Genomic DNA, 20,408 nt, shown 5'->3' on the forward strand with positions numbered 1-20,408 from the left:
GAAAGGATGAAAGGCAAAGTCGACCTCGGCGGAATTTGAACTCAGAACGTAGCGGCAGACGAAATACGGCTGCGCATTTCGCCCGGCGTGCTAACGTTTCTGCCAACTCGCCATTCCTGTCGCGATAAGCATTGCATTTGATCCTCCAGAATCGATGACGTTCGGTGAAATTCTTTAAACTTTTACTAGAAACACATGAAAAGAAAAGAAAAAGGCTTCTAGTCCAAGGGGAGACTATTTCGTGTGAGAGAGAAAGAGTTGACAACAGTTATCGTTCGTGAATTTGCTTGTTTAAAAATGGAGTCGCCCATGGAAGAAGGCAACGTGGAGAACATTGGTCTTTCGTCACAGAGAAGCAAACCCTGTGTCTTGTAGGTATATTCCTTGCTCGTATTTTCTACATGCAATCATTGATCATATATAGGCAACTGTTTCCAATATATATATATTTTATCGTCTGCATTACTATTATATAACATCCGTCTTTTAATTCTACGGAGTTAGCGAAAGCCGACCTCTACTCCGTGGAACCGCTCCCAATAGCAGTCAAATCTCCCTTAAACCGCGCTCTGGTGTCGTCTAAAAAGTAAAAGGAAGGACATATTATACAACGTAGCTCTGTTCTTATCAGATAAAAAATTATAAATGGTAACAACTATTGTTTCGCTCCAGATTGCCATTCACCAAATGAAATGATACAAGCGGCTGTTTACGAGAAAGTGAAAGTTGATCATTACGTTCAAGGATCGCGTACCGTTCGTTCGATGTTATTGCTGTGGCCATACCGTCTCTGAGGCAGGTTTTCTATCCTTAAGTTGTAAACCTTCTTTATATGGTTAATGTTTTTGGATGGTAGTAAAGAATCTTAGGGCGCTTTGAGATACTGTCTCTGTCTCTGTGGCGCAATCGGTTAGCGCGTTCGGCAGTTAACCGAAAGGTTGGTGGTTCAAGACCACCCAGGGACGATCGAGCGTTTTTCTTCAGGCGTAGGAGTGGCTGTGTGGTAAGTAGCTTATTTACTAACCACATGGTTCCGGGTTCAGTCCCACTGCGTGGCACCTTGGGTAAGTGTGAACTCTGTAGATATACCTTGCTTTGTTTGTTTCAGCCTTGACTGAGCAAACATACGATCGAAGTCGTAACCACTTTGCCTTTTACGTAAACAGGAGTGTACCAAGAACATTATCCTAGTGTCGTTCATATTTAGTGTGATTTGAGGGAGATTTGGCTGTCAGTTTTAGAAGGTCCAGCCCATCGTATCTCACCTTATAATCGTGAGGCAGTATATCAAGTTACTTCTATATTGTTATCCAGACTTGTCTTGAAATGACCGAAGACTGTTGTGGTGGCCACAGCAGACATATATAATGTAAACACAGAGCAAGAAACGATCGATCTACTCTGTGTAGTATATACTCTTTACTCTTTTATTTGTTTCAGTCATTTGACTGTGGCCATGCTGGAGCACCGTCTTTAGTCGAGCAAATCGACCCCAGGACTTATTCTTTGTAAGCATAGTACTTAATTCGACGATCTTTCGGTACAAGTACCATAACTGCCACACATCTGTTTGTTTACATTTGAAGAGGATCGTCACTTTCTGTAAAGTGTTTTTTTTTAAAATATATATGTGGGGTTAGGGTTGGGGGGGGGCATTCTTTCGATATAACTCAACAAAATCAAAACATTTCACTTCGGATATTTCCGTGGGTTGTGGAGTATAGATATAACGAAATTATGCGAGCAATGTCTCATTTTAACCCTTTAGTGTTCACATTATTTTGAACTAATCATGCATTATGTTGTAGCTATGAGATTTTGATGAGGTAACTATTAACTCCCTTTCGTTACCAAACCGGCTCTGGCCCTGAGTACAAACGTCTCATTTTCATAAGTTTTCAATTAAAATCTTCCACCAAACTTTAGTCACAATTTATGTCCCTAACACTAGCTGAATGATAACTAAGTTATTTTACTAAATTCTTTGTTATATTTAAAGTAATTAAAAGAAACACAGAACATCTCAAAATAAATACAGTAATAAAAGGGTTAAAATGATATTGTAGGGTTGGTGTGAGAGACCAGATTTGGCCAGTTTGAACATAAAACAGGCAGAGTACTTTTGGCCGGATATGACCAGTTTAAATGCTAAAGGGTTAAACTCAAAGAAAAAAAGCCTTGCATATTTGTTCTTACCCGTTTCATGTGTGTATGTAAAATCTGCAAATTTCCAAGCAGAAAACAGAATCGAACTGTCATTTGTTTCCACGGAAACACCCGAAGTGAAGCGTTTTGATTTTGTCGAGTTATATCGAAAGAATGCCAAGAAACGGAGGTCCCTTCAAATGTTATGATTATATAGAGCTGAACGCAGTTACTTAATCTTTTATTTGTTTCAGTCATTGGACTGCGGCCTTTCTGAGACATCGCCTTGAAGGGTTTTGTCGAACAAACGATCCCAGTACTTATTTTTAAGTCTCATACTTATTCTGTTGGTCTCTTTTACCAAATTGACGTAAACAAACCAACAAACACAAAGACATCCGCTCGCGTATGACCGGCTTCTCCTCAAATTAGTGTCCGTTGATTGTGTGTGACCATCGATTCAATCATGTAGGAGTGGCTGTGTGGTAAGTAGCTTGCTAACCAACCACATTGTTCCGGGTTCAGTCCCACTGCGTGGCATCTTGGGCAAGTGTCTTCTGCTATAGCCCCGGGCCGACCAAAGCCTTGTGAGTGGATTTGGTAGACAGAAACTGAAAGAAGCCTGTCGTATATATGTATATATATATGTGTGTGTTTGTGTGTCTGTGTTTGTCCCCCTAGCATTGCTTGACAACCGATGCTGGTGTGTTTATGCCCCCGTTACTTAGCGGTTCAGCAAAAGAGACCGATAGAATAAGTACTGGGCTTACAAAAAGAATAAGTCCCGGGGTCGAGTTGCTCGATTAAAGGCAGTGCTCCAGCATGGCCACAGTCAGATGACTGAAACAAGTAAAAGAGAGTAAAGAGTACTCATCACATAGATGTATACACCATCAGCTACACATATTCATCAACCTTAACCCTTTAGTGTTCTGATTATTCAATCAAACATAATGCTTATTGATTCCCATTGATTTCAATTAATCATGCATTATCTCATATCTTCAAGATCTTGATGGTGTAATTACCTAATGTAGAATAACATTGTAGGGTAGGTGTGAGAGCCTGGATCTGGTCAGTTTGAACATAAAACAGATTAAATATTTTGGCCGGATATGGCCAGTTTAAATACTAAAGGGTTAAAAAATAGTCACCATATAATGCCATTGCTTCTGTATTTTTTTGCTTTTTTTTTAGTTGTTTGCTCAATGTATCCAAATACACCTGTCCAAGATGTAAAGCCGTTTACTGTTCTGTCAGCTGCTACCGAAGTGAAAAACACCTCCAATGCTCTGAATCGTTTTACAAGAACTGTGTCACCGAGGGACTGGTGGACCTTGCCGTCAGGTTAGGTATTTTGCTGTTTCCCTTTTGGGATTTTAATGTGTAGTGGAGAGCTGAACCATCCTGAGGTACAGAGGATTCGCAATCTAGACTAGGGTCTGAAAGTTTACCACACCATAGTGTGGGTTACACCATGGTTCCTTTGCTTTGTGACAGAAGTATGAAGAAAGAGTGAGAGAAAGTTGTGGTGAAAGAGTACCCCCCGAGGAAGCCTCGTAGAGCTTAGGTATTTTTACTCAAGAAACACTCACAATGCGCGGTCTGGGAATCGAAACTGCGTTCTTACGACCACGAGTCTGCTGCCCTAACCACTGGGCCATTGCGCCTCCACTGCTGTTGTTGTCTAAATGAGCTGTCCAGCTCTGCTCAACTAAACTCATGATTCTTAGAATGATCTAGATTCTAGTTGGGTTCTGATATCAGTGGTGTAGCTAGATTGTGTGCCACTTGAGGCAGCCCTTGAGTTTTCCACCATAAACTTTTACAGGATTATACAGCTGACCCAGAACCCCTCCGTTCTTAAAAGCATCTGGTGTAGACCCCAGGTCCTAAGCTATGCTATTATCTGATGTTTGCAAAGGGATTTATGTGGCACAAATAATTTCATCTTCTATTTGTGAACTACTTTTTTTCTTCAATTGTATTTATGTTGTGTTTTTGGTTTTACAGTCAATCAGAAAGAGAAAAGATGATTGAAATTCTGAAGAAAGCTTCTGAAGCTGATGATGATGATTATGAAGACTCTGATGAGGGTAAAGTCATATAGTCACTTTGACATTTTACTTCTTAATTGCTTAGTCTCTGTTGCTGTTCTTGGTGCTGCTGTTATTATGGATGTTACAGGGCAGCAGTGGATAATATTTTCCCATCAAAATTCTAAATAGTAGTTGTGATACCTGTGCCGGTGGCACGTAAAAAGCACCATCCGAACGTGGCCGATGCCAGTGCCGCTGTGACTGGCCTCTGTGCCGGTGGCACGTAAAAAGCACCAACTGATTGTGGCCGCTGCCAGCCTCCCCTGGCCCCCGTGCTGGTGGCATGTAAAAAGCACCAACCGATCGTGGCCGCTTGCTAGCATCCTCTGGCACCTGTACCGGTGGCACATAAAAAGCACCCACTACACTCACGGAGTGGTTGGCGTTAGGAAGGGCATCCAGCTGTAGAAAGACTGCCAGATCAGACTGGAGCCTGGTGCAGCCTCCTGGCTTCCCAGACCCCGGTCGAACCGTCCAACCCATGCTAGCATGGAAAACGGACGTTAAATGATGATGATGATGATTTCATTTGAGAATTTGTAAGAAATTGGAGGGACTGAAAGTTCAACAATGCCACCTCTAAGAAACTGTTTGGTCTCCTTAAAAATTTAAACAAGGAAAGAAAAAAAGTGAGTTGTAGTAATTGGTTTCAAATCTTTGTAAAGTTGGGAAAAGATGTGAACAAGGATTATCTGCATAGGAACAGTCCAAACATATATTTTACTCTTTTACTTGTTTCAGTCATTTGACTGTGGCCATGCTGGAGCAGCGCCTTAAGTCGAGCAAATCGACCCCAGGACTTATTCTTTGTAAGCCTAGTACTTATTCTATCTGTCTCTTTTGCCGAACTGCTAAGTTACGGGGACGTAAACACACCAGCATCGGTTGTCAAGCGATGTTGGGGGCACAAACACAGACACGCAAACATATATATATGTATATATATACATATATACGATGGGCTTCTTTCAGTTTCCGTCTACCAAATCCACTCACAAGGCTTTGGTCGGCCCGAGGCTATAGTAGAAGACACTTGCCCAAGGTACCACGTAGTGGGACTGAACCCGGAACCATATGGTTGGTAAGCAAGATGCTTACCACACAGCCACTCCTACACCTGTAAATGATTTTCCAACTTTGAATATAACAATCAGGCTATTCAAAAAAGTCATATTCCAGGATTAAAGAGGAGATACTATTATGGCGGAATCGGCATGCCAGACAAAATACTCAGTGACATTTTGTCTGTCTTTATGTTCTGAGTTTAAATTCTACCAAAGTCAACTTTGCCTTTCATCCTTTTGGGGTTAATAAAATAGGTATCAGTTGAACACTGGTGATGATGTACTTAACTGGCCCCTCCCTCAAAACGTCACGCCTTGTGCTTTAGTAGAAAGAATTATTATTATTATTATTATTATTGAGTGAGAGAGCAGTGCATGCCATCAAAGTGACACTGGGTTAAAATATACGAAGCCCAATATACCCATCATGACTACCCGTCTGATAAGGGTACACCAGGCACATGCATCACAACCATATGTGCGCGACATGGTGATCTCATATCAAGATAAACAGCGCATTACTTTGCAGGTGGGGCCCAGTTAGAATTTTCTTATGGTCGAGTAGCCCATCCCGCTCAAAAGGTCCCTGAATAAAGGTTGGTTAAGGATGTTGAACGAAGCACCCATGTTTCCAGAGGTGAATTATTCAAACCCCAAAGAATCTCTCTCAACACAGGTATGATGCTCCCCACTACTTCTCATGATCAGAGATGCACATATTGTCAGCCACAAAGGGACATTTTCAACTGATTACGGTCAAACAACTGATAAAGCAAATCTGTGGTATTGAGCAGAATATTTGCTGTAGCCCATCTTTTATACCAAGACAAAACAATGTACATGATAACACTTCCAATCAGGGCAGAATTGTTAGGGCATCGGGTAAAATATCTTGCAGTATTTCTTCTGGCTTTCTATGTTCAGGTTCAAATCCTGCTTAGGCTAAGTAATAAAGCAACTATCAAGAACTGGATTTGATATAATTGACCAACTCTCTTCCCACAAAACTGCTGGCCCCTTGCCTTAACTGGAAATAATTACTATTATTACCTTAGCAGTTAGGGCGCCAAGCTGGCAGAATCGTTAGCATGCTGGACAAAATGCTTAGTGGTATTTCACCCATTGTCTGCCGTTACATTATGAGTTCAAATTCCGCCAAGGTCGATTAAATAAGTACCAGTTACGCACTGGGGTCGATGTAATCGACTTCATCCGTTTGTCTGTCCTTGTTTGTCCCCTCTGTGTTTAGCCCCTTGTGGGTAGTAAAGAAATAGGTATTTCACCCATTGCTACATTCTGAGTTCAAATTCTGCCAAAGTCAACTTTACCTTTCATCCTTTCAGGGTCAATAAAATAAGTACCAGTAATTGACTCAACCCCTCCCCCAAAACTGCTACCCTTGTGTCAAAATTTGAAACCATTATTACCTTAGCAGTCAAGTTGGAGCATCAGTTGAGAGTAAGTTTAAATATTCCTCACCTGTTGACATTTTTATTCTGTCCTAAAATTTTTCAATTGAATTCCCATCTTATTTGCAGAGGGATGCAGTCTGGCTGATCGTCTTACTGGCCTGGATTTAGGTAAGTCCCTTCTTGTACTTTTATTTTGGTTTCTGAGGGTCACACTGTGTCACTACTGAATCCAAATCTCACAACAGTCAACTTGAGGTTTTCCTGTTCAATACAGGTTTCAAGGTTTGCTTTAGTCTACGTAGCAGAAAATGGCTTTTGCACCAACATATTTAATGGATCAATCGAATATGTACTGGAGGTTGATTCAGTCTACTAAAATTCTTCAAAACAGTACCCCAGCACTCCCCCATATGCTTTAACCCTTTTGATACCAACCCAGCCTTTGGCTCTGTAGTACAAATGCCTTGTTTTTATAAGTATTGAATTAAAATCTTCCACCTTAGTCACAATTTATGTTCCTAACACTAGCTGAATCATAACTAAGTTCTTTTACTAAATTCTTTGTTATATTTAAAGTAATTGAAAGAAACACAGAGCATCTCAAAATAAATACGGTAACGAAAGGGTTAATGCACCAGGCATGGCTGTGAGGTACGAAGCTTTCTTTCCAACCACTGCCAGTGCCACTGGACTGGCTCCTGCACAGGTGGCACAAAAAAAGCACCATTTGAACGTTGCCATTGCCAGTACCACCTAGCTGGCCCTCGTACCAGTGGCACGTAAAAGCACCCACTACATTCTCAGAGTGGTTGGCGTTAGGAAAGGCATGCAGCTGTAGAAACTCTGCTAGATCAGATTGGAGCCTGGTGCAGCCATCTGGTTCGCCAGACCTCAGTCAAATCGTCCAACCCATGCTAGCATGGAAAGCGGACGTTAAACGATGATGATGATGATGGTTCCGAGTTCAGTCCCACTGTGTAACACTGTGGGCAAGTGTCTCCTAGTACCGCCTTGGGCCAACCAAAGCTTTGTGAGTGGATTTAGCAGACAGAAACTGAAAGAGGCCCGTCGTATGTGTGTGCGTGCGTTTTTGTGTCTGTACTGCACCACCACCGCTTGACAACCAGTGTTGGTGTATTTACGTCCCCATAACTTAGCGGTTTGGCAAAAGTACCCAATAGAATAAGTACTGGGGTAGATTCATTCGATTAAAAATTCTTCAAGACTGAAACAAATAAAAAGATTAAAGATACGCTGCTGAAACTGGGCTGCGTCTATTATTATCATTGAGTCAATCTTGGGGTGGAATTTGAACTCAGAACACGTGGATGCCAAGAAACACGGCAATGAAGATTACTTTCTCAGCGATAAGGTTAACTAGAATCGGTGACGGTGTAAGGGCGATAACTCCGAAACTGCAGTTAATTGCGCCTACAGAAAATGGGGGTTTAACGTTTCAGGATATGATCATTCGTGGAGAGAAGCTAGGATGTTGAACTTGGCTACTTGTTGTTTGATAAACTGGGAGATTAATATCCTACTTGGAAACACGGGGAGCTGGCAGATTCATTACCGCAGCTGGCAAGATGCTTAGTGGCATTTTGTCCGTCCATGCGTTCTGAGTTCGAATTCCACCCCAAGATTGACTTAATAATAATAATAATTAATTATTTTTATTGGTCACAAGGGCTGACAGATATGATTGGAAAACATAAAGGGACAAAACAGGACGAAAGGTTACAAAAGGTTTTGTCCGTTTGTGAAAAAAAACGAGTGAAAAGCAGTTTTAATTATTTTTATTGGTCACAAGGGCTGACAGATATGATTGGAAAACATAAAGGGACAAAACAGGACGAAAGGTTACAAAAGGTTTTGTCCGTTTGTGAAAAAAAACGAGTGAAAAGCAGTTTAACAATCAAAAATTTTAACAACGAAAAACTCCCAATAGAGGAGACGCTTCAAAAAAAGAAAAGGTCTCACGTGGAAAAACCCATAAAAGCCACGGGAGCCTGGTCAAAATGGGGGTAGAGAGCCCCCTTTCTCCTTTTATAATACCTTTTTCAATTACAGGCAAAACCTCAGAATTGGTCCATTTATACTGGCCATTCTTGCACAATTCACCCACCTTTCAGAAAACAATAATAATGAGCTTTTTATATACAATTGATAGGTCCACATATAACATCCCAAGGTACATCTTTTTTTCTCTGATGAAATTATGCTCATGTCACATAAATGCAAATTTAATGTACAAATTTGTAATTAAATCATTGAATATTAATTGAAACGCTTGTAAGAAGTGAAGATGACCAATTTGTTAATAATAAATAATTATTAACTTCCTTATCTCCATTTTCTTTTCTTTTAACTGTATGTATATATAGATATATTTGGCTTAGATTTTCCTTTGGGGCTGGCCAGGTCGGAGCAATCACAAAATTAATCAGCCGAAATTGCGAAGATGATCCGGTTTTTGACTGAAGATCGAAGGCTTTGAATGTCCCGTCCGTTTTTTTTGCATCGTCTTCTAAATGTTTTGCGTTCTTGTCCCAGTTTGTGTTTTTTTACATTTATCCTATATATATATATATATATATATATATATATATATATATAAATTTAGAAAACCTTCAGGAAATAGTAAAAGGTTGTAAGATCACCTACAGGAATTAAATCTCATATCTTTTACATTCTGGTTTAGATAAAGACACAGACAAGATCTGGGACGTACTTACAAAGCAAGAGAAAGAAGAATTCCAGAAATTGCTCAGGGATGAACAACTTGGAGGCTTGATAGAATTTTGGTCACCATGGTGGAGCCACAAGGTATGGAATATAACAAACATTTGGAATTAAATTCATAATTATTCATATTTTCTAAATCATCATCATCATCATCATCATTATCGTTTAACGTCCACTTTCCATGCTAGCATGGGTTGGACAATTTGGCTAAGGTCTGGCGAACCAGATGGCTGCACCAGACTCCAATCTTGATCTGGCAGAGTTTCTACAGCTGGATGCCCTTCCTAATGACAACCACTCCGAGAGTGTAGTGGGTGCTTTTACGTGCCCACCATCATTGAACTGTGGCCATGCTGGAACATCACTTTCTATGCTGTAGTTGATGGTTGTTTATCTCAGATCTGCACTGACTGAGCAGACACAAGATGAAAAATGCTCCAGATGTAACTATCTCATCTTTTTGTATATCTAGGATTACATTGTCCACTGTGTCTTTCCTTTCTTTCAAAACAGCAGTATGTGATGTGAGGGATATTTAGCTGTTATTTCTAGCAGATCGAGTGACTACATGGAGGCTTTCCACATTAGTTTGTCCCCAGTACTTATTCTATCAATTGAGGAAGGATGAAAGGCAAAATTATCGTTGCAGGAATTTGAATCTGGGTCAGCATGACACAACCAGATGACACAAGTTATTTCATTTAATGCTCTACCAATTCTGTCATCCAGTCGCAATATGTTCATAATTTTCTTAATTGCCATAGTTTGCTGTTGTTTAGGCTCAGATCATCCTTAGACAGAATTATGATCAAACCATTTCAGCAACAATTGTCCTGCCTTTTCAGAGCTGTTTATCTCCTCCTCCTCCTCCTCCCCCTCATCATCATCATCATCATCATCATCACCACTACCATGTTGTTGTTGTCGTTCAGGGTGATGGACTGACAGAATTTATTGAAGCTCTTGGCATTCTCAGTTCAAATCCTGCCAAAGTCAACTTTGCCTTTCATATGATCCAAAGTCAATGAAATAAAATATCAGTCAAGTATTGGGATTGATCACCCCCACCACCAACCTATTCTCTCTCTCTTTCTTCCCCCCACTCTCTCTCTTACACAGAATTGGCTGCACTGTGAGAAAGATGTTGGGAGACCATTCACAGCATTTCTTTCCTTCAGCACAATTACATACCTTCTCTTGCAATGGAAGAATATGGTCATCAAACCTCTGGCAGAATATGGCATATGATGATGATGGCAGCAGTGGGGGTGTGGGGTGTGCATCATCATTTTAGCAAAGGAACTAGTTATGTGGTTAAGAAGGCTGCTTTGCAGTCTTCTGGTTCCAGGTTCGATCTCACTGCACAGCATCTCCCTTTAGCAAGTGTCTTCAATTATAGTCTCAGGTCAAATGAAACCAAACTTTGTGAGAGAAATTTGGTTAGACAGAAACTGGGAAACTGAATCTTTCACCCTATTTAACACCTCCATCTTCCCCTTTAACTAAACATCAGCTAAATATTGTGATATAATTAGCCAGTGCTCCAATATTTTTGCCTTTGTTAACGATATAAATTAATCATAGCATGAAAAGCCAGTAAATGTTAAAAAGTATCCAGTCCACTCTCTGAAGTGGTTGGCATTTGGAAAGGCATCCAGCTGTAAAAACCACGCCAAAACCGACTTTGCCTGTGATGGTGCCATGTAAAAAGCTCTCGGTCCGCTCTGCTGTGCAGTTGGTGTTAGGAAAGGCATCCAACCATAAAAACCATGCCAAAACAGACACAGTTGCCTGCGGTAGTCTTCCACCTGGTTGGCTCCTGCCAAACTGTCCAACCCATGCCAGCATGGAAAAGCAGATGTTAAACAAATGAACATGTAACATCACTATCAGCTCTGACCCTCTCTTCGTTTCCCTTCCTTCTCTTTACCTACAACCCACCCTGTCTTCCTTTCCTCCTTTGTAAAATATATGAGGCCCAGTATACCCATCATGACTACCCGTCTGATAAGGGTACACCAGGCACATACATCACAACCATATGTACACGACATAGTGATCTCATATCAAGATAAACAGTGCATTACTTTGCAGGTGGGGCCCAGTTAGAATTTTCTTACCATCTGATCGTGGCCGTTTGCCAGCCTCGTCTGGCACGTAAAAAGCACCCACTACACTCATGGAGTGGTTGGCGTTAGGAAGGGCATCCAGCTGTAGAAACATTGCCAGATCAGACTGGGCCTGGTGCAGCCTTCTGGCTTCCCAGACCCCAGTTGAACCGTCCAACCCATGCTAGCATGGAAAGCGGATGCTAAAAGATGAGCAGCCCATCCTGCTCAAAAGGTCCCTGAATAAGGGTTGGTTAAGGATGTTGAACGAAACACCCATGTTTCCAGAGGTGAATTATTCAAACCCCAAAGAATCCCTCTCAACACATGGCTATGATGCTCCCCACCACTACTAAGCTGATGAAGAATCCTAAATTTTGTTTTTCGTTTCTTTTAAAAAATCCCATTGAAATATGATTTTTAATTTATTTCATACAGGAGACATCAAAAGTGGAAGACTTGGATGCTGATATGAAACCTGATAAAGCATTCCCTCAGTTGTATAAGGATATACCTCACATCTCCCAAATCCTCAAGGTACAAAAGCCCCTTTTACTCTATAACTAAATTATTTTTATTTTCCTGATTTTTTGCTTTACTAACCCATCAACGTTTAATCCATTGCCTGCCATGAGCCCCATTTAGGGATCTGCTAAAAACAGTCTCACTGCTGGTTGTTCGTTGTATTTAAAGTAAATTGCTTATGTACATTGCCGCTAGAAGCTAGGATCACCAAGCATAGATTGGCATATTTCGGTCATATTATGCGGAGAAAATCCCTGGAATGCTCAGAATGGTCAGTGGCAAGAGAGGAAGAGGCCGACCAAGAACCCACTGGCTTGACACCATCAAGAGTGATACCGGAATGGACATAGGCGGCGAGCTGGCAGAAACGTTAGCACGTCGGGCGAAATGCTTAGCGGTATTTCGTCTGCCGTTACGTTGTGAGTTCAAATTCCGCCGAGGTCGACTTTACCTTTCATCCTTTCAGGGTCGATAAATTGAGTACCAGTTACGCACTGGGGTCGATATAATCGACTTAATACCTATGTCTGTCCTTGTTTGTTCCCTCTATATTTAGCCCCTTGTGGGTAATAAAGAAATAGGAATGGACATAGCCAATCTGAAAGAAGCGGCCCAGGATAGAACTGACTGTAGGACACTGATCCAATACTGAGAGTCGACTTCGACTGAGCGGATAGAGAGAGATTTAACAGTATTTAGTACTTAAAGTTTGTCATTCTTAGCTCTGGCTAATTCTAGAGGACATTTTATATCATAAACCGCAATTTGAGAACTACAAAAATATCGACTGTTTCGAAAACGTTTTTTTTTTTTTGCATTTCTCATCTATATCATTCATTGATATTTCATAGTTATTTTGACTGTGGCCATGCTGGAGCACTGCCTTTAGTCAAGCAAATCGACCCCAGGACTTATTCTTTGTAAGCCTAGTGCTTATTCCATCGGTCTCTTTCGCCGAACTGCTAAGTTACGGGGACGTAAACACACCAGCATCAGTTGTCAAGCAATGTTGGACACACACACACACACACACACACATATATATATATATATACATATGTATATACTATGGGCTTCTTTCAGTTTCCGTCCACCAAATCCACTCACAAGGCTTTGGTCGGCCCGAGGCTATAGTAGAAGACACTTGCCCAAGGTGCTACGCAGTGAGACTGAACCTGGAACCATATGGTTGGTAAGCAAGCTACTTACCACACAGCCACTCCTGCACCTATAATGTAGAGCTAACAGTTTGTATAATGACACTATTTCTTTTCCTTTTGTTGCAGAACAGTAAGCCATCAAGTGATCTAAGATTCACCGTAATCAGCACCGTTTATTCCTACGCTTATATCTGCCGGTTGCATAATGGTGACCACTTGAACACTCCGTTAGACTGTGCTAATGTAAGGAATCCAATTTTCATTTTCAATTCTTTAACCCTTTTGATACCAACCCACCTGAGACTGCTCCTAGTTCTCAGATGCAAACTTTTTGTCTTAAATGATTTAAGTTTAAACCTTACTTCAATCATCATCATCATCATCGTTTAACGTCCATTTTTCGCGCTAGCACGGGTTGGACGGTTCGACCGGGGTCTGGGAAGCCAGGGGCTGCACCAGGCTCCAGTCTGATCTGGCAGAGTTTCTACAGCTGGATGCCCTTCCTAATGCCAACCACTCCACAAGTGTAGTGGATGCTTTTTACGTGCCACCTGCACAGGTGCCAGGGGGTCCGACATCGGCCACGATCGGTTGGAGCTTTTAATGTACCACCGGCACAGAAGTCAGCCAAGGCGGCGCTGGCAATATTACATGTTAATTTATGTTCCAAAAACTGGCTTAATAATGCCAGTTATTTTAATAAATTCATCAATATTTTCAAAATTAATTAAAAGTAAGGCAGTATATTTCAACAGAAATATGGTTACAAAAGGGTTAAATCTGAATTTCAACTTTATATTTTTCATTGCTCTTTCAATAGATTTTGCTGTGTTCAATCCTGATATGGTCGATGGAGCTCTGACCCAAAACCACCATTTTTTCTTTATCTGTCTTGCTCTTTTTGTCTGTCCATATCTTTCTATCTTTTACTCTCTTTCTCTCCCTATCAATATTTTTATATTTGTCTTTTAGTTTCTCTTTTTTATTCCCCTCGCCCCTCTCTCTCTCTATATATATATACTGAAATACTTAAAATCATATTCAACAATAACTAATATTGTATATTCTTTCTCCTCACTGCATAATTAGTTTCAGTTAGGTTTATAATGCTCCCTACATTAAATATGTCAACACTGGCTTGATAATCAAAATAAATGACTCTATACTTTCCAGGAAGTCTTACTCCTCTGTGATGTCTTAGATACAACACAAAACTACAGCAGCACAACTGAGGCTCTACATGCTTGTTTAAACAAAAGTAATGAGGTAAGTAGTCTCTCTCATTAGGGCAATTATTTCTTGGCTTAAAACAGATTTCAAAACACTAGCAGTCATCTTTTATCCTCTATTTTATTTTTATTTGTTCATTTATTTATTTAGCTATCTGGATCTTTTCGGTTTGAATGGCAGTTTTTTCTAGTGGTGTCATATGAAATTGTCACCCATAATTATGACCCTAGTATCGATCTATTGCATTTCAATCTGTTTTAGGGTTAGGGGTGGGGGGAAAGGGTATCTTGTTTTCTTCCCAAACATAAATAAACCCAATCTGTTTCTTAAACGAGGGACATATTCATACGGCACAGAATGTTTTTTTTACCTCAATAGACGTCACTGATTGGTTGAAATTGCAGAAATTGAAGAAAAAACAACAAATATCTTACAAAGTATAGAATTTTCTCAATAAAACCAAGAAAAAAAGATGTTTTATAAACACATTCTACCAGTATGCAAAGTTTTAAAATGTTTAGTTACGTGGAAATTATTTTAAAAAGCTGCCGTTGAAACCGAAAAGATCCAGCTATCTTTATTCGCATTAATTTGTGAGTATACAACTATATCCTATAATGGTTTCAAATTTTGGCACAAAACCAGTCAATTTGTGGAGAGGGACTAAGTCGATTACATTGACCCCAGTGTAGGAGTGGCTGTGTAGTAAGTAGCTTGCTAACGAACCACATGGTTCTGGGTTCAGTCCCACTGCATGGCACCTTGGGCAAGTGTCTTCTACTATAGCCTCGGGCCAACCAAAGCCTTGTGAGTGGATTTGGTAGACGGAAACTGAAAGAAGCCCATCATATATATGTATGTGTGTGTATATATTTGTGTCTGTGTTTGTCCCCCCAACATCACTTGACAACCGATGCTGGTGTGTTTACGTCCCCGTAACTTAGTGGTTCGACAAAAGAGACTGATAGAATAAGTACTGGGCTTACAAAGAATAAGTCCTGGGGTTGATTTGCTTGACTAAAGGTGGTGCTCCAGCATGGCCACAGTTAAATGTCTGAAAGATGTAAAAGAATAAAAGAGTAACCCCAAAAGGATGAAAGGCAAAGTTGACCACAGTGACATCTCAACTCAGAACATAAAGATGGTTCCAAATTAGATTGGAGCCTGCTGCACCTCCCTAGCTTATCGGTTCTCGGTCAAACCATCCAACCCATGCCAGCATGGAAAATGGATGTTAAACGATGATGATGTTCTTGCAATTCTGCCTACTCACCGCCTTAATTATTATTGTATAATGCCAAACAAATATTAATGCAAACACGTAGACATAATTTCTACCACATCGAGATTAATACTACATGAAGAAGACTGCGAAACGGCTGTAACCTAATGGAATACAAGTGGTTAAATAAATATATATACAGCTTCTGGCTGTAACCCAAATACCACAAGATATACTTGTATTATGTTTGATATCCTGTGGAGGCACATCGCCTAGTGGTTAGAGCAGCGGACTCGCGGTCGAGAGATTGCGGGTTCAAATCTCAGACCGGGCGATGTGTGTGTTTATGAGCAAAACACCTAAGCTCCACGCAGCTCCGGAAGAAGGTAATGGCGAAACTTCTGCTGACTCTTTCGCCACAACTTTCTCTCACTCTTTCCTCCTGCATCTTGCAGCTCACCTGCGAAGGACTGGCGTCCCGTCCAGGTGGGGAACCTATACATCAAGGAAACCAGGAAACCGGCCCTATGAGCCAAGCGTGTTTCATATCCTACTGGTTTTGCCATCAATAGATTATAAGAATGTAGGCCTCACTAACAGCTGAACTCTGATCACTTGATTCAAAGTCCATGGGATCTTAATAATTGAGTATCTTAACCTCCTCGGTCAACTATCTTTGACTAGAGACATACGGTATGGTTTTGTTTCTAATCTATATAGCGTGCAAACATTGTTTTACACAGCTGAATGTCCCCATTCAGTTTGTAATAAGGGAGACAACTCTATGAGCCCAGTCGTTAATCTGACAAGAATAATGCTTACAAAGTAACATTTCAGAGATTTTGTATTTTTCTTTGCTAATTTACATCCATTTTTTCATGCAAACGAGTTATTTTAGAATGATATGAACATTTTTTTATCAAGTTCAATTAACGAGTATATATTAAAAAAAAAAAAATGATTCTGTTGGGTTCAGTATTAATAAAATATATATATAGTTACTACAATGGTTTGGTGTCTCATGAAAATTAAATTATCTTAATATATAAAATCCGTTCCGTTCTGTCTGTCTGTTTGTGCGCTTATAACTCGAGTGTTGTTCATCCGGTTGTGCTGAAATTTTAAACATGGATACCTGAGAGAGCTGGGCGCTCCGTAATCTAAAAAGGTTTACAAAATTGTTAGTTTCAAAGTGAGAATCGCTATTTTTGTAATCTTTAATGTCCTGTTTGTTCTGCCATTAAAACAACCAGTATACACACACAACACAATTAAATAATATATTTTGACTAAGGCCGTTTGCCAGCCTCGTCTGGCACCTGTGCCGGTGGCACGTAAAACGCACCATCCGATCGTGGCCATTTGCCAGCCTTGTCTGGCACCTGTGCAGGTGGTACGTAAAAAGCACCCACTACACTCACGGAGTGGTTGACGTTAGGAAGGGCATCCAGTTGTAGAACCACTGCCAGATAAGACTGGGCCTGGTGCAGCCTTCTGGCTTCCCAGACCCCAGTTGAACCGTCCAACCCATGCCAGCATGGAAAACGGACGTTAAACGATGATGATGATGATGATGATGATGAAAAACGTTAATATTTTTCACTGAAAAAAACATTGAATTAAAGAGTGATTATGGAAAACATTTTGGTTCATGTGCAATATTTATATCTTCTTGGTTCTCTTTCTCCCCTAGGATTCGAGTTCAATCCAGGCTTCCCAGAAATTCAGTATCTCAATCATAAAAGACATCATTAATATAATAGAAGGCCCTTGTACCCAGAAACCTTTACACTACTTATTAATGGCTCTCTCAGACCTTCTCAAGATGTTTCAACGTGCCCAGAAAGAAATTTCTAAAGGTAAACATATTTATATCTTTAATTGCTATATGTATAGTTTGAGTTGAGTTCAGCACACAGTGAATATAAAGTCTTCGATATTGACCCCTCATAACCCCATTAAGGGCTGCAGAGCATTTTCATTAAAATATCTCATGTTCTGTTTTGTTTGCTCCAACACTAATACTCAAACAATAACTGAGCACCTTTTTGAACTCCACCCATCTAACACCCATGGACATATTTACAAAGTCAGAAAACAGCACAGCTCCCATGACTTTAGGAAACACTTTTTCACGCTGAGAGTTGCTGAAGCATGGAACAAACTGCCAGCATCAGTTGTTAGTTGTCGGAGCACTGCATCCTTCAAAACTTCCATGCTTCCTGAGATTCGCCAACACTACACTTGATTTTCTCCCCTCCATACACACGCAAGCATGTATCTGACTCATACATTGTTCACTTTCCAGACATTTGTACATTACTGCATGTACTTTATATGCACTTTCTGACAAGTTGTGGTGCACCTGAGCACTGTATACAATAATTTCATTATTATTATTTATTATAACACATTTCTTTGTCTCTTCATTGCAGATCTTAAAAAAGAAAAGTCCAGTAACGAAACCCTGATTTCACAGCTGAAAACCCAGAGGAAAAAATTGTTCCGTTCTGAAAAGAAAATATTGTTCCTTTTGAGTTGGGCCCAATCTTATGGACTAGCTCTTCGTGGCTGTTTGCAGGAACTGAACCTAGAATTCTGTAAGTGACGTACATCTGCTGATGGATCAAGGAGTTAAAGTTAATTAATTAAATCAGTTTCCTTTGTCAAGTGGGTGGGGAAGAAGGACCATCAAAAGCAACCACCTCTTGGTCATTTTCTTTTTATAAGTTGGTTAATTAAAAAGAGATGTTAAGCCCTTCTTTCCCAGTGGAGCATAGATCATCTACAACTTTTCTCTGCAATTCTGAACTCTAGACTGTCTTTTCTACTTTTCTCCTGTTGGGTCCCTGGCTTTTCAGCTCTGCCTCAATATCATGCCTCCAGCTATTTTTCAGGTATCCTCTCTTCTGACTCCTTTGTGAGTTATAATATAATATAATGAAATTATTGTATACAGTGTTCAGGTGCACCACAACTTGTCAAGAGTGCGTATAAAGTATATGCAGTAATGTACAAATGTCTGGAAAGCGAACAGTGTATGAGTCAGATACATGCTTGCGTGTGTATGGAGGGGAGGAAATCAGGTGTAGTGTTGGCGAATCTCAGGAAGCATGGAAGTTTTGAAGGATGCAGTGCTCCGACAACTAACAACTGATGCTGGCAGTCTTTTCCATGCTTCAGCAACTCTCAGCGTGAAAAAGTGTTTCCAAAAGTCATGGGAGCTGTGCTGTTTTCTGACTTTGTAAACATGTCCACAGGTGTTAGACAGGTGGAGTTTGAAAAGGTGCTCAGAGTTATTGTTTGTGAGATGGTTAATAATTTTATGGGTGTCTGCCAAGTCAGCTGCCAGACGTCGGAGATGTTGGTTTTCTTTTATTGCACCATGTCATACATCAGTGAAGGTGTGTGGCTTATGTTTATGGTTAGGGTGTTTGGCTTATGCTCATAAGGTCATGTGTTCAATTCTTGATGGTGTGCTGTGTCCTTTCATGTTGCTCCTGTCCACTCAGCTGGCAAACATAAGAAGTATCTATAATCCAAACTGCCAGCCTTGTCACATTCTGTGTCATGCTGAATCTCCCTGAGAACTACGTTAAGGGTACACACATCTGTGGAATGCTCAACTCTTTGCATGTTAATTTCATAAGTAGGCCATTCCATTGACTGAATCAGCTGGAACCCTCATCACTGTAACTGACAGAGTCCCAGGCCAACACACTGCAACAGTGACTGGACCCTATGGTAGCCCACAAAACATAGTAGACCAGTATCATATCTACCTAACGATTTCACTTCACTTCCCATTTTTCTGACTTCATTTCAATGTTTGTTGTTTTTGTTGTTGTTATTTTCGCAGGTGAGTTGAGCAGTGAATTGGCCAGTGTCACCAACACAAAGAAACAGTTTGAAAACGAATGGAAGGGCAAGCGGCCACCTACCAAGAAACCCCTGATAGAAGTTTTGAATTGAACTCACCCCAGAATCTCATCTGCCATGTCATTTCTGTACATAACTAATAAATTAAAATATTTTTCTAGAATGCATTGTTGACTTGCCTGGTTGAACAGTTTTCACTTCTTTAACATTCGAGCGAGGTCGTTGCCAGTGCCGCTGGACTGGCTCCTGTGCAGGTGGCACGTAAAAAGCACCATTTGAGCGTGGCCGTTGCCAGTAGCGCCTGACTGGCCCTCGTGCCGGTGGCACATAAAAGCACCCACTACACTCGGAGTGTTTGGCATTAGGAAGGGCATCCAGCTGTGGAAACTCTGCCAGATCAGATTGGAGTCTGGTGCAGGCATCTGGTTCACCAGACCTCAGTCAAAATCGTCCAACCCATGCTAGCATGGAAAGCAGACATTAAACGATGATAATGATGATGATGATGAACCCTTTCTTGGAAATGTGTTTCTGATAGAATGTTCCACTTGTCTTTTATCTTTTGCTTGCTTCAATCACTGGATTGTGGCCATGCTGGAGCACCACCTTGAAGGGTTTCAAGCAAATCAACCCCAGTACTTAGTTTGGTACTTATTCTGTTGTGTCTTTTTGCTAAACTGCTAAGTTATGGGGATGTAAATAAAAGAACACTGTCAGGCAGCAGAAAGACAAACACATGTACACACACACACAGATATATGACAAGCTTCTTCCAGTCGCCATCTACCAAATCCACTCACAAGGCTTTAGTAGGCCTGA

General features: G+C 40.7%; 1 protein-coding gene and 1 non-coding gene across 2 annotated transcripts; both read left to right on the top strand.

The window, feature by feature from the left end:
• The first annotated feature begins 215 nt into the window (after positions 1 to 215).
• Positions 216 to 19,754, top strand: LOC115221264 (zinc finger HIT domain-containing protein 2). The gene is made up of 11 exons (XM_029791412.2): positions 216 to 371; positions 3,343 to 3,492; positions 4,159 to 4,241; positions 6,847 to 6,888; positions 9,422 to 9,546; positions 12,012 to 12,110; positions 13,385 to 13,501; positions 14,432 to 14,524; positions 17,404 to 17,569; positions 18,146 to 18,310; positions 19,570 to 19,754. Exons 1-11 carry the CDS (start codon positions 298 to 300, stop codon positions 19,680 to 19,682), a joined length of 1,227 nt encoding a protein of 408 aa, XP_029647272.1. The 5' UTR covers positions 216 to 297; the 3' UTR covers positions 19,683 to 19,754.
• Trnan-guu lies at positions 892 to 965 on the top strand. Its single transcript has one exon. It is a non-coding gene; the product is annotated as a tRNA-Asn (tRNA).
• Positions 19,755 to 20,408: the final 654 nt, after the last annotated feature.

Source organism: Octopus sinensis, linkage group LG18 (genome assembly GCF_006345805.1).
Source record: "Octopus sinensis linkage group LG18, ASM634580v1, whole genome shotgun sequence".
In the NCBI taxonomy this organism is placed as follows: Eukaryota; Metazoa; Mollusca; class Cephalopoda; order Octopoda; family Octopodidae; genus Octopus; species Octopus sinensis.

What these genes read in the sequence shown, in the direction of transcription:
- LOC115221264 (XM_029791412.2), top strand. Translation starts at nt 298, where the DNA reads ATGGAGTCGCCCATGGAAGAAGGCAACGTGGAGAACATTGGTCTTTCG. An exon ending in TTATGAAGACTCTGATGAGG is followed by an intron (nt 4,242 to 6,846) that starts GTAAAGTCATAT and finishes TCTTATTTGCAG; the next exon opens with AGGGATGCAGTCTGGCTGAT. An exon ending in CCAGAAAGAAATTTCTAAAG is followed by an intron (nt 17,570 to 18,145) that starts GTAAACATATTT and finishes TCTTCATTGCAG; the next exon opens with ATCTTAAAAAAGAAAAGTCC.